A 15,571-nucleotide genomic window follows, 5' to 3' on the forward strand; every position below is an offset into this window, starting at 1 on the left:
AGAGAAAGATTATTTCTCTCAGAACTCAAAATGTGCTTTTGAGAGTTAATGGCCCCAAATTCACGAAACTTTCTGGTAGGAATTGGGGAAATTTTGGACAACGGGATTCTATTGCATCCTACACAAGCTGGAATTACTGAGATGATGATGCTTATACGAAGGAAATATTTTGCAAATTGGGTGGCTATGGGCTTCTTGAAATCGATTTGGGGAAAATGCAGGTAGCTAGGTTTTCTATTTTTCCTGGTTTGCAAAGGCTTTAGACTAGAGCCTCTCTCTCTAACTTTCTCTCTCATCCTTTTTACCCCTACCTTGCTTCTAATTGATTTGGACCTATCTTTTTCTATTATATAATAGCGATTAATTATCAAGGTAAAAAAGGTTTATGTAAAATATCATTCAAGAATTAAAATACAACATATTTCTATTATATAAGGGAATGGGGGAGCTATGGTGTCCCCAAATAAAGAGACTATGTTACGCCTTTTCCATTTTAAATTACAAATTCACTTACAAATCAAAAGGGGCGCTTAAAATACCAAAAAGATAATTATAACAATCACTCACAAGTCAACTAAAATTATAAAATTGCATAATTTGCGTTATGCAAATCACTAAAATGAGGAAGCTTTACAAAAGCTTAAAAAAATTCACTTACAAACTATAACCTATGAAAAAGTTAACTTGAAATCAAAGTGTCCACTTTCTTTACAATTTTATGAAGTACTGTATTTAATTCAAAAATCAACTAAAAAATTTATAATATTAAAAATCATAAATAAATTCAATAAAATATGTATTTTGTTCATAGAATTAACTTTGAAAAGTAAAAAAAACAAAAAAACAAAAAGAATGGTGAGAGACTTAAGTGACAAAACTAAATCAATCAAATTTTGTAACGTAAAACAATTATACTTCGTATGTCTTATGTTCAAATTTTGACTCTTATGCCGAAGCAAATCGAGTTTCTGTTTTGAAAAAAATTCAAGCACGCATCGCGTGCAAAATATTCTAGTATATTTATAAAGGGGGCTTGGGATCTTTAATTATTTTGTACGCTCATCAAATATGAAGAAATATTATAAAGACTCTTAGGTTTTTATTAGAGTTCTGAGTAACCTCAAGATTTGTGAGTTTGGGGTTTTGCTTATATTCGTTGAAGGATTAATGAAACAGTTGGTGAATTTTCCTCTACTTGTTACGGGAGAGGTTTTCCAAATTTTATTTGTGTTTGTCGTTGCTTTTATTTTTACTCTCTTAGATTTGTTTATAGTATTGTTTAATTGATAATACGCTTCCGTATTAGTCGTAACAATCGCTAACTACATTTTGATGAAGATTATAAGAAGGTTGATATTTTAAATGTATGTATCTGATGAACATAATTATGTTTTTCTTTGAGTAAAAATCACAATAGATTATGAAAGGGTGTTGTCTTGATAGTGTAAGATTTCCAATGGAAATTGAAAAACCGAATAAATATTACTTTAAAAGTAATAAAACAATAATCTTTTAATATCAATATGTATAAACTCTATAATCCCAATACAATAACCTCCGGAATTTAAATCCACGACTTGGTGCACAAGAGAGGTCAATTTTGTCAGAGATCATAACCACCTAAATACAGCAGGTTTCTATTATTTTTTTAAAAATATACTATGAGCTAATAACTAAATAAATTAAAATCATTTGTCCTACCATTTGCCTAGTGCCACTATCTTTTTGGATGTCACTATTAATGTGGTTCTCCACCTTTTAGTCAAAACTATTAAACACGTTGGAATCACTTAATAAACTATTCTCTGTCATTCTAACACCAATTTAAATATGCATAGTTTTCCTTATGCTCCCATTGTAACATCTCCAATAATAAGCAGCCCAACAACATGAATTCTTCTTTCTCAAATTCCTTCTCCTCTAATGGGGCCACAGTGGCTGGAGATGCGATCTCCTGGCCAATTTTCTCCTTGGGCGAAATTCAAATTCTAGAGATATTTCTTGCTGTAGGAGCATTCTTCACCATACATTCCCTAAGACGAAAGAATCGTCAAGGATTACCCACATGGCCATTCGTAGGAATGCTCCCTTCCTTGATAGTAGGTGTTAGGGACAATGCGTACGAATACTTTACAGATGTAATTTGCAGTCAGAAGGGGACATTTCAGTTTAAAGGCCCTTGGCTGAGCAACCTCAACTCATTGTTGACGGCCGACCCTCGCAACATTGAATACTTGCTGAAGACGAAGTTTTCAAACTTTCCAAAGGGTGGTTACTATCGAAGCATCATGGAAGACCTACTAGGAGATGGAATCTTCAACGCAGATAACGAGATGTGGCACCGTCAGAGGAAGATGGTAATCATGGAGTTCCACTCGCCACGATTCCGCCAACTCACCGTACAGTCGTTGCTTGAATTAGTTCACAACAGACTATTACCAGTGTTGGAGGAATCGCGGCAGAAATCTGCGGCAATTGATTTGCAAGATGTTCTACTTCGGTTGACATTTGATAATGTTTGCATGATCGCACTTGGGGTTGATCCTGGCTGCCTTGCTCCAGGGTTGCCGGACATACCCTTTGCTCGTGCATTCGAGCAAGCAACCGAGGCAACTGCTATTCGTTTCGTGACCCCGACATCTATATGGAAGCTCATGAGATTTCTCAACCTCGGGCCTGAGAAGGAGCTCAAGGAGTCCATCAAAGGAATTAACAAATTCGCTGAACAAGTCATAATGACGCGGAAGAAGGAGATCTGTAATTCGCAAGAAGATAACACCAAGAATAGATCTGATCTACTCGCTGTGCTCATGAGGTCTAAGGATGAAACTGGCCAGCCATTTTCGGACAAGTTTCTAAAAGATTTAAGTGTTAACCTTATACTTGCTGGACGTGATACCTCTTCTGTGGCACTAAGTTGGTTCTTTTGGCTTGTTGATCAGCATGGTGAGGTGGAAAAGAAGATTCTAGATGAGATTTCTGGAATAATCAGTCAACGAGAAACTCCAATACACCCTGAAGTATTTCAACCGGAGGAGATAAAAAAGATGGAGTATCTACACGCTGCTATTTCAGAGGCTCTCAGGCTCTACCCCTCAGTGCCTATGGATCACAAAGAGGTAAAAACAATACTTCCTTCATTTTCTTTTACTCGCATTTTTTTCACTTTTACGTTCACCAATGTATAACTTTGACTCTTTATATAACTTATTATAAGAATTATCAAAATTAAATTTTGTGAAAATATACATTGAGACGAATTTAATAAGATTCATAGGACTATATATTACTTTTATGTAAATCACCAAAGATAATCAAATAGTAGCAAATGAATAATGGTACAAATCTCAAAAGTTGCCAGTAAAAGAAAACAGAGGAATTATATGACTATTTTTTTTTCTTTTAAGTTCGTGTTTCCTTTTTTTTGGATAGAAAGAACGATATGTTTACTATATTTTTCGAAAAAAACTACTTAGGATATGAAAAAGAATGAAAATTCTTGGATGTAACTGTTACACCAGAATAACTTATGGTGTAACAATCCAAAAACCACCATTTGTTTTGTACAAAAGAATCAAATGGCATGAAATAAATGTCAAAAGGACATTAGATTTATGTCATTATTTGTATGGTACATGTCATTTTTATTGGAGTCTATATCATTATGTACGTGTGAGCAATTGCAAATCCTGCAAAATCTTGCTATTGGAGGGCAATTACTTACTTTAGACTTTTAGTTGATATGTATGTTACATGGACAAAGTTACGAGTACCGAATACGAGATCAAATTCGAGTATTCGATAAGGCAAATATAAAAATTATAGATATGGAGATACCGTCCTTAAGTTTAACATACGGGATGGCGTATTTTTATATACAGATATATGACTTTCATTCAATTTTTCAATAGTTTTCATCTTTGCAAAATGACGAAACAGAAATGCCAAATATTCAAAAACTTTAAATATTACTTCATCTGCTCTTTTTCTATTGCTAAACTCAAAGTTTTTACGTTTGTCAATGCACAACTTTAAGTTTAAGTATCTTTAATTACTTCTTAGTATAAAGTATTAAAATTTGATATATTGAAAGTATATATCGAGACGAATGTAACAAGACCCCACATAACTATATTTTTCTTTAAGTAAAAATCACAATAGATAGTGAAAGGGTGGCGGACGAATAGTTTAAAATCCAATTGTTGCAATAGAAAAAGAAAGCATGAAGTATAAGTAAATCATGTATAAGAAAAATTGGATAAAGATAAAAAAAATGAATAATAATAAGTTAATATGAAAGAAATCTTGTAAAATAAGAAGGAAATTTCTCAATGGTAATCATGATTTATGGCTTTTTCTCTTTGGTAGTCGAACTTGATTTCAATTCTCAATGGAAAACCATTCTCTATAGTTATACTTGAAAAAGTCGAATACTTAAGAATTTTTCGTTATATACAATTGCTAAAAGGGTTGTTACAAACTAAGTAAGTATTTTAGAGCGAGTGTCGATAGATATGGCTTTTCTTTAAAAAACACATTCTCATTCATATCTTTCTAAATACGCGAATTAGATAGGGTTTTAATGAAAGAAAAAGGGAATATATATCCCGGACCTAATAACTAGTTCAATATTCTATATACTGAAGTACTCAGTCATGTTATGGTGTGTATGTGTGAGAGAGAAAGTTTAACAATATCTCAAACTGCTTTGTTAATTTCCTAAGTTCAAAGTTTAATATCAAGAGTACGGTTTAAAAGTTCAAGATGTGGGAACTAAAATCCTCAAATGTTTCAGTATTTAATAGAGATACTTTTGTGATGTATGCACATATAGGTTATGAAAGAAGATGTATTTCCAGATGGAACTTTGCTAAAGAAAGGGACAAAAGTTGTGTATTCTATCTACTCAATGGGAAGAATGGAAACTATATGGGGAAAGGATTGCAGGCAATACAAACCAGAGAGGTGGATAATGGATGGTCGCTTCATCAATGAATCAGCTTATAAGTTTACTGCTTTTAATGGAGGACCTCGACTTTGTTTAGGGAAGGAATTTGCTTACTACCAAATGAAGTTTACTGCTGCATCTATTATCTATAGATACCGTGTAAAGGTGACGCAAAATCATCTTGTTGAACCAAAGCTCGCATTGACTATGTACATGAAGCATGGGCTAAAAGTAAACCTCATACCTCGATAGCGGTGTTCACTTGTGCGGTCTAATTTATAATGGACAGCAAAAGTGACCTTGTTTTTCCTTTTTCTTCTTTAAGTTTTATTTTAATGTGACTTGCTTTGTGGTTTTACCAGTGTGGATCTTTTAGGATTCAAATCGTTCAATCACACCGTTTGTTCTGGCTAGGTTCTCCAAAGATTGAAAAAAAAAATCTAACCACAAAAAACTGTGTTATAACGGACGTGAGAGAGAAACAAATTATGAATGCAAAAACAATAAAAACAAACAACAGATTTACGTGGTTCACCAATTTGGCTACATCCACGGCAGAGAGAGGGAGAATATTTTATTATGTGAGAAAAACAGATTACAGAGATAATAGAGTGTTTTTCGTAGTCTAAAACCCTAAGATATAAATAATGTATTTATATCTCGTCAGAAAAACGCGTTTTCGCGTTTACCGGGCAGCCGCCCGATCGGGCGGTAATTATTTCCTTCCCCAGCTTCGTTGCACGCCCGGTCGGGCGAAGTCGCCTAGTCGTAGTTACGGTAGTTCGCCCAATCGGGCGAGACTCCTTTTCACTTCCAGCTTTCTCTCGTTGCGGGCCCGATCAGGTCGGACGAGCTTTCTCTCGTTGCGGACCCGATCGGCGGCCTCGCCCGACCCGATCGGGCGGTACCCCGAAGCTCCCTTTTGACTCATTTCGTCGAACACCTTCGATGCACATATGATTCAAGGCATATTTTACAAACTGATTGATAGGCGCACTAATACAGAACCATCAATATGCAAAGGGTGTCTGGGTCTGGGGTCCGATGCGACAACTTTGGATGCAAAATATGTAGAACTAATCCATGTCAGATAAAGGTCTGACAAAAAGTCGTGCCATTTGCGTCATATTTTAGGTCCCATTTGATGCAAATCGCGAAAAAAGATTGTACATGAACAATTTGCATCGGATTTGAGACCAAATCTGACGCAAAAGGCCAAAATGTCTGAGCTATTTGCGTCGGACGGGGTGCCATAATCGACACAAACTGTTGCTTTTTTATTTTTTTAAAAAATATTTTCATGCCATCTGCATGACCACCAATTTATACCAAAATTCACCAATTTCGCACCAACCACCACCATAATAATATGACCAATACAAATTAATGCCTTAAGACACCAAAACTCACGATCAAATTTGCGCACAAAATCACCAGATATAACTAAAAGTTGGCTAAAACCAAACTCACAAAAATTGAGCACACCCATCAAATCAAGACCAAATATTTTCATAATAACTAAGCAAAAATTAAAAAAAGACCCAACAAAGGCCAAAATTTAAAGTGGGTAGTTGTTGAATTACCTTGCCGTGGAGAATCTCATTAGTATGAGGTCCATAAAAATCACAAGTATCAAAATAGTGATGCCAGAGTTGATAGGTAATTATGAATTAATTATAAACTCGTAAAGAACGAACCAAACCCTAAAAAGACCCTAAATATCTATCATCAGCCTCTAAAATAAACCAAATCGACATTAAAGTCAAACCAAAACGACCGAAAACCCTGAGAATCTCCATCGTAATCTCACATTTGTCGACGGTTGTTGTTCTTCTTCAAATCAGATCTTGTTTAACTTGCGCCGACATTCTTTCTTTTCTTCAATTTTCGTTTGTTTTCCTTCAAATCGCCATATGCAATACCGATGTTCATCACCTCCATGTGAGTGAGATTTTAATTTCGCTGCTGTTTTCGTCTACTCTTTCGAATGATAAGGAAGTCGTTGTGGAAATAGAAGAAGGCGAGGGACTAACTTCATGCGAGTAAGATTTCAATTTCGATGAGTGAAGGAAAAAAGAGGAGAAGAAGTGCGAGGTCCGAGAAAGAGGGAGATAAAGAGAGTGGGAGAGACGGTGTTGAATTTAATTATTCGTAGGATTTAAGAAGGCTATAGCAATGCCATTTTATGCAACAATTTCATTAGTGTTGCTATATCATATATAGCTATTGCAACAGTTAAATAATTATTAATTTGAGTAGGCTTTGACTTTGGAAAAACGTTGCCATAGAAAAACTATTGCAACATTTATGTATTATGACTATTTTATTGCAACAGTTTTTCATTTTTTATATATTTTGGTGAGATATTACAACAATTTTTTTGTCAAACATCTAAAACATGTTGAAACAACATAAAAAATAGGTTATTTACAATATTTTTCAGTATATCGCTTCTTTTTGTGGTTTTCCCTCCTTTTTTCCGCGATTTTGCGCACCCAAAAGTCAAAACCCTTTGAGATCCTTTCCTCTTGACTTTGCATTTGATTCTCTTTTGCCCTCCTTGTCGTTGTCTTTAATCTTTTATCGTCGTTTCTTGAAGCACGATGATTGTGGATTGGCGTTTTTTACTTGGCTATTGGGGATCTAGTGGAGATACATAAATTGTGGAAATCTAGCTCTGAATTGGCGAGAAGAACGTGAGTTGGTATGAATCTCTTCGAATTTGGTCCTAAATTTCTTAATTTTCCTAGTTAAGTTATTAACTCATTATAATTGTTTTTTCTATGTAGTTTTCACAACAAGAATGTCACTCCTTTCCATCCGCCAAAATCAGACGCTAAAAACGCGGAATCGATCGCTAAATAGATTAGCGTCCACCAACGGACGCTAAAGGCCTGATGCAAAACCCCTGGTCGCTAATTCTCCAAATAGCGTCCGCTCGTCTGATATTGGCATTCGCTAATTAGCCTTGGCAGTAGCTAATTAGTGTCTGTTGTTGGTTAACATTATTGCACTTCTTTTTTTGCTTTTGGTTAACTCGTTAGCGACCCAAGTCATTACGTTATTGCACTTCTTTTTTTTTTTTTTGCTTTTGGTTAACTAGTATTAAATGTAATAGCTTTTTGCTTTTAATTAATTGATATTAAATGTAATAAGATATGAAATGATGCAAATACCATACTTCTTTTATTAAGGCAAACAAATTAATCAATTCAATTATTATTGATAATAAATGTAGATACAACTAAAAAAATAATTCTAGAACTAAATTCTACTATACTTAGAACAAAATCTAATACAAATCTAATACGAAATGATGCAAATTTTAGTATACTTAGAACAAAAACAAAGAAATTAACCAGAAAAAAAAATAATTAACAAGAATAAAATGAATAACTAAATAAATCTGGAACCTATTTTGCCCCAACCCCCACCCGAGCCAGCCTAACTCACCACCCAGCCCCCCATCACCCACCCGAACCCATCACCCAGCCAAAATTTAAACAGAGGTGTGATTGTGTTTTCAGAAACTTTAAAAGTGTTGTTACCACACAACACAAGTAAGAGATATGGCAGCATAGCAGGCCCAGCTTCATTGGATAAAATAAAGAGATCCACATCCACTTATATATATAGCTCATACGGGAAATAACTATGTAACAATTTCTTAACTAATTCAAGCTACTTTGATGTCGATCATTTCAATAAAGTTGTCTTCTATGATATAGTTGATACATACATTTGATGCAAATTTACTTAAGCGTCAAATTGCCCCATGTATCAAGCCCTAAAATGTCCAATCTAACAAATTTATAGAGACATATTTGACATATGCTCCCCAAAAGACAACAATGAAAATTGATAAATATTACATAAATATTACTCTACACATTGAAATCTCTATATTCCCACTGAACTAAAGGTACCTAAACCACAATCAAAATACAAAACTATATTAAAAGAGAATTGTGATTTCCATACTAACAATAAAAATGGGAAGACATGCTTTAGTAGATAAGAAAAACGATTGATGAATCTTACCCTTTAATTGTATTAATTTTCATGCCACTGTAGTTGACCACAAGACTAAGGCTCATTCTAATATCATCCCTGCACAGTATAATCCAGATGAATGATGTTAACATAATCTATGCACCACTTAGTGAAACTGATTATATGCATTTTGGGAACAAGTAAATAACATGCTAGTGATATACTTTATATACTATAGACATGCTGCTCTAAAAGATAAGAAACAATGTGTGTCGATTTCCAAACACTGAAAGACACCAGTAATACAGCTGAACGACAGCTACAAGGACTCCAAGTATTTTATACAAAATAGAATCTTGGAAACCAGAAAGGTAAGAAAATACTTACGGCTACTTGAGCCAAACATGCTTCTTGACCAAGGTGTCCAGCAGGTCTAAGAGTATAAAATTTCCACGATAAACCCGAGCAAAATTGAGTCTAAGACAAGGTTCATTGAGAATTAAGAAAAAAAACTAGCAACATATCTTAAGTCAGAAAGACTATAAAATTTATCACATACCTGTAAAAGTGTAGGTCCAAAGGAATATGCACAGATAAAAGACATACATACATGCATTATCCATCTCTTTCCACCCAAGCCCAAACCCCTCCTCCTTATTAGGGGCTATATTAAAAACATGATTAAGCAGATAGGTATCATATGCCCCTGACAACGTTTGCTCTAAGACTCTATTTGTAAAACAATTTTGTCGAACAACAAACATATGTAACATTTCCCAATTCCCATAGAAATTAATGCTAGGTGAAATAAATACAAAAACACAGTCAATTGATGCATATTCTCTAATTTCAGGAACTTGTTACTTCTTCTTGTTGCAGCCAGATCAAAAAGATTAGATCAAATCTTCTTTAGCTATACTGAACAAGTTAAGATATTCATAAATACAAATTGAAACAAGACAGATTAGCATGATGATGATCAAATATCAATCAGCGAAGAACGAAAAAAAAAAGAAAAACTAATTTCTGATAAGGGAATTAAGAAACCCTAAACCCATATCCGATAAGGGTTTAGAATTACACAGTACATCTATATCTGATATTTTCCCAAAAATAACCCACCCCTAAATTGATTTAAAAAAAAATTATACATATTGATTCCTAAAAAGCGAAGAACGAAAAAAAAAACGAAAAACTGATTTCCAAAAAAGACGAAAATTCATGCCCAAAAAAATTAAAACCAAGTAGCCGAAAATAAAAACACACAAAATCAAAATCGAGAAAATACACACAAAATCAAAATCTCATAAAACCGAAAACTCAAAAAAATAAAGAAAAATCGAAAAACAAAAAAAATTAAAAAAAATCTTAGGAAATTCATAAATAGGGAAAACTGAAAAAACCAAGAACAAGAAAACGCAAAACGAAATTAAAAAAACAAAGAAAATCGAGAAAATAAACTACATAATCAACAATCAAAACTAAAAAAAAAAAATTATTAGTTAAATCTGAGTAAAAATACCTAATTTCGTGAGATTTGAAAGAAAGAGAGAGCACGAAAATGTGAGATGAGAGTGAGGAAGAGAGAGAAACCTGAGATGAGAGTGAGGAAGAGAGAGAGGCGTGGAAAGAGTGAGAGGAAAAGAGAGGCGTGGTTATTAGGGTTGATAGTTTGGTCGACTGGACGTATTTTTTTTTTATACCTCTTATTTAGCGTCTGTCCTTCGGACGGTATTATAACTAGACGGACGCTAATTAGCGTCAGTTTAAAAGAACGGACGCTAAATCTCAAAAAGCGGACGCTAATTTGCATCTGCTGTTTATCGGACGCTAATTTTAAACTTACCGTCCGCTTATATCGTCGGACGCTAAATTCAGACGCTAAAAAGGCGGATTCTTGTTGTGTTTGAGGGCTAAATTAGGGTTTTTAATTTGGAAATTTGGTTAATTGGGGAATTTCTTTTCAATTGAGTGGTGTAATTTAACTGTTGAATATATGAGTATTACGAATACGTTGTGTGATTTGTGTAGATGAAAAACTATTTACTGGTTACATCTTAAACTTATGCCTGTTACTTTTTCTGAATCGTATTATCAATTGGGAATGTTGAAGTTTTATTTGGGTTTGTTGAAGTTTTTATTGCAATTAAGTATTGGTGGCTCGCTAGAAATTTGCTCATATCCGGATGAACAAGGTCTCTGATAAGATAATGATTAAATTTCAAATAGTGGAGTCGTGTGCGTTGAAACTGAGTGATAGAGTCTAACTCCAGATTCACTAATTTGATCATGTTAGTGCAGGCAATTGTATTGATAGTGAAGGATAATTGACACTTTTATTGTGATTTTAGGTCTTGTTTGGTTGACAAAATAAATTATGGGAAGTGTAAATTTCTAGAAAGTAGAAGTATATGAAGTTATTTGGTTGGCAAAATCATGGGAATTTGCACTTCCTAGGAAGTTCTACTTCCTCCAAAATGGAGGAAGTTACTTACCTAGGTCCCCTTAGGTAAGTAGAGCTTCTCATAGTAAGTTCTACTTCCCATTATCAACCAAACACAATTTTACACTTCGAATATGCGCCATCAGTTTGAACCCTTTGCCCTGCTATTTGTTTACCCTCACAAACTATTGTCTGGCATAAGCTTTTTCTTTTAGTATGCCATTAACAAGTGAGGGAATTATTATTTTATTTTTTTCCTTTTGGATGATGATTAGTCAGCTAGCCAAATGATCCTTATATGACTTTTTTTTAGCTAAGCAAGTAAGCATGTAATTATATTAATTAGAACAAACAGTTACAACCTAAAATCAACTAAGAGAAAGCGAACCAATTAGGTTGGACCTCTTCAGCTCAAAGTTAATTCACAAGCCATCAAGCTATTCATACAATTCAAGCACCTTACAACAGTACTATATCTAAACATCGGTGAAGACTATTGAAACAAGAAAATTCTTTTCTCTCTCTAGAAGTTCTCTCCACGTACATTGTATGGTGGTAGCTATGGCAAGATCATCTAGAGGTGCAGGGAAGAATGGTGGAAATGCTGGAGGTATGCGGAAAACTGGACCTAGTCTGGATACGCCAAATAGGAAAACGAAGTCAATTGATGTAATAATGGGGATCACACCATTGGAGATTGATAATGAGACTGAGATCATTCAGGAAAAAATATTATCACCTCGAACCTCTTTGAGAGAATTACAGCAACACTCTGAATTGAGAGTGAATTTCTCAGATTGGATAGAGACGATCAACAAGTCAAAAGAGACTATGTCTGGAGAACAGAGGAGCAGGATTCAATTCGGAGGTAATGATCCTATTCCAATTCTCTTTGATGAAACAGTGAACAATGCGAATGCTGATATGATTAAGATTGAACTAGAAGATATACAATCTGAGATCGATTACTGGAATTCAGCATTATATTGTTATGTAGTTGGTGCGAATCCACCTGATTATGTAATGGAAGGTTACATAAGGAGAATTTGGAGAGATCAGGGAGTTGATAAGGTAGCGATGGTTAAACCTAGTATATTTGTAGTTCGATTTCGATCAGTGGAGAAGAGAGATAAGATTTTGAATGGAAGTATACCTTTCTTTGATCATAAACCAGTGATATTGAAAGCTTGGAATCCTGAGGTTGATATCCAGAGAGAGGAGATTAGAACGCTGCCAATATGGATACAGCTGAAGTTGGATTTCAAATATTGGGGAGAACAATGCATTTTTAAAATTGCAAAATCCATTGGTAAACCAATCAAGCTTGATCAAGCTACAATTAAGCGAGAGAAATTGCAATATGCGAGAATGCTGATTGAGGTACAATTGAATCAGGTCTTTCCTGAGAAGATTGTGTTTCTGAATGAAATGGACAACATTATGGAAGTAGAGGTGAATTATGAATGGAAACCTGTTACATGTGCTTCATGTAAAGGAATGGGACACACTCAAAAGGAATGCAGGAAACCTGAGGTCAAGAAGAAGCAGATATGGCGTGCAAAAGGGCAATTGCAAGGTGATGATAGGAATGTTAAGGCTGGAATGGTGAAGGAGAGGAATCAAGTGGTAAATCAGGAGACACAGGAGTTCACTACTGTTGTTAAAAATACAAAAAATCAAAAGGTTGTTAGCAGCCAGATCTCATTACAGAATGGATTTGAGGTCCTAGCAGATGAAGAGGATGCAATGGAGGAAGGCAGGGTGAATGATCAGCAAGAAAGGCAGAATAAAGAGGCGGAAGGTGGAAGTCCTTCCAACAAGGATGGATAGTATCATAAGCTGGAATGTGAGGGGTGCTAACAGTCCAACTAAACAAAGAGAAATCAAGAAATTCTTGAATTCTAGGAAGGTTGGTCTTGTTAGTCTCCTCGAAACAAAAGTAAAGGCAAGTAACATGGGTAGCCTTTACTTCAATGTATTCCATGGATGGTGTTTCACATCGAATTCTGCTTTACATAAAGGTGGCAGAATTGTGATAGCTTGGGATCCTGGCAGTTTTAGCATAGATATTCTAGCTATGACTAGTCAGCTGGTGCATTGTAAGGTTCTTAATAGACAGGGGACCAATGAGTTATATTGTACTTTTGTTTATGCTTTGAATGATGGTCAGGGGAGAAGAGAAGCTTGGAAAGATTTGGAAGAAATGGCTAGAGGCATTACTGGTCCTTGGCTATTGTCAGGTGACTTTAATTGTGTCATGAATGTTAGTGAGAGGATAGGATCTGTGGTGAGGCACCAGGAGATAGCAGATCTTTGCAATTGTATGAATGTATGTGGTGTGCAAGACATGGCTAGTACTGGTTGCTTATTTACATGGAATAATAAGCAACAAGGTGAAAGTAGAGTTTATAGTAAACTTGACAGAGCTATGATTAATCAGGCATGGATAGATCAGTTTCAGCACTCAGCTGCTCATTTCTTACTAGAAGGCCTTTTTGATCATTGTCCAGTTGAAATTCATGTATACCCTCAGCTGCAGTTGGGAAGAAGGCCATTTAAATACTTTCATATGTGGAGTTTATCTGGAAAATTCACTGATATTGTTACAGAAGCATGGAGAACTAGCCAGATGGGAACTCCTATGTATAAGGTGGTGAAGAAGCTGAAGAGTGTTAAGGGGGTTCTCAAAAAGTTGAACAAGGAAGGTTTTGACGAGATTCAAAGTAAGGAGATTATTGCTCTTACAGCTTACAAGGCTTTGCAAGACCAATTGCATCAGAATCCTAGTGATACTGAGTTAGCAGATAAAGAAAGAGATGATGGTTATGAGTACAATAGAGTTCATAAATAATATATGGCTTTTTTAGCTCAAAAAGCTAAGTTAGCTTGGTGTAAAGGGGGAGATGAGAATAGTGCAATCTTTCATCAGTCAATTAAAGCCAGAAGGATGAAGAATACCATATATGCAATCCATGATGATCAAGGGGACTGGCATGATGAAGTGCAGAGTGTGAATGAAAGCTTCCTTAGATTCTATCAAAATTTGCTTGGTAGAACTATGGAAGATAGAATTCCTGTATAGAAGGAAGTAATTGAGATGGGTCCTAGATTAACTGCAGAGCATATTGCTAGGCTGGAAGCTGAGTATACAAGAGAAGAGGTGAAGAATGCAATGTTCTCAATAGAAGGGAATAAAGCACCTGGACCTGATGGTTTTGGAGCTCATTTCTTCAAGGATGCATGGGAAATAGTTGGAGAAGAGGTAACAAATGCTATCCTTAATTACTTCCAAACAGGCAAGTTGTTAACTGAGGTGAATACAACTATATTAACTTTGATTCCAAAAGTTAGTTGTCCTAGCAGTGTGGTGGAGTTTAGACCAATAGCATGTTGTAATGTGCTGTATAAATGTATCACAAAGGTGATGTGTAATAGATTGAAAGAGATTCTACCTGACATTATAGCTGAGAATCAGGGTGCATTTTTCCAGCAAAGGTATATCATACACAATGTTATGATATGTCAAGACCTGGTGAGGTTTTATGGAAGAAAGAATACTAAGCCTAGTTGTCTAATGAAGTTAGACATGAAAAAGGCCTATGATACTATAGATTGGGATTTTTTACAGGAGATGATGTATGAATTGGGTTTTCCTAGGATGTTTATACAGTTAGTGATGAATTGTGTTAAAACACCTAGGTTCTCCTTGATGATTAATGGAGGCATACATGGTTTCTTTGCTTCAAAAAGGGGACTCAGGCAGGGAGACCCTATCTCTCCTCTATTGTTTGTCCTGTGTATGGAGTATTTATCAAGGATTATGATGAAACTAAGTGTATCAAGGGAGTTTCAGTTTCATCCAAGATGCAAAACACTTAAACTGAACCACCTAGCTTTTGCTGATGACATCATACTGTGTTGTGGTGGTGATTTTCAATCCATATACAAGATGCTGCAGGCTTTTAAATTGTTTTCTAAGTCTTCAGGGCTGTGTGTGAATGAGCAGAATTCTGACTTCTACACTGCTAATGTTGATGAATCAGTGATTAAAAGAGTTAAAGAGGTTTCAGGGTTTAATCACAGTATGCTACCTTTCAAATATTTGGGAGTTCCTATATGTGCTAGAAGGGTGAATGTTGCTGAATGTGAGGTGCTGCTGGCTAAGATGTGTGCAAGGATTAAAGTGT

General features: G+C 35.2%; 2 protein-coding genes across 2 annotated transcripts; both read left to right on the forward strand.

Annotated features, from left to right (window-relative positions):
• Positions 1–48: 48 nt before the first annotated feature.
• On the forward strand, positions 49–5,200 carry LOC104892372 (cytochrome P450 86B1). Its single transcript, XM_010678291.3, has 3 exons — positions 49–180; positions 1,839–3,119; positions 4,835–5,200. The coding sequence occupies exons 1-3, from the start codon at positions 49–51 to the stop codon at positions 5,198–5,200; spliced, it is 1,779 nt and encodes a 592-aa protein (XP_010676593.2).
• A 6,745-nt stretch (positions 5,201–11,945) lies between these two features.
• LOC125497954 (uncharacterized) lies at positions 11,946–13,214 on the forward strand. The gene has a single exon (XM_048645681.1). The coding sequence runs from the start codon at positions 11,946–11,948 to the stop codon at positions 13,212–13,214; it is 1,269 nt and encodes a 422-aa protein (XP_048501638.1).
• The last annotated feature ends 2,357 nt before the right edge of the window (positions 13,215–15,571 follow it).

The sequence above is a fragment of the Beta vulgaris genome, chromosome 5 (genome assembly GCF_026745355.1).
Source record: "Beta vulgaris subsp. vulgaris cultivar EL10 chromosome 5, EL10.2, whole genome shotgun sequence".
Classification (NCBI taxonomy): Eukaryota; Viridiplantae; Streptophyta; class Magnoliopsida; order Caryophyllales; family Amaranthaceae; genus Beta; species Beta vulgaris.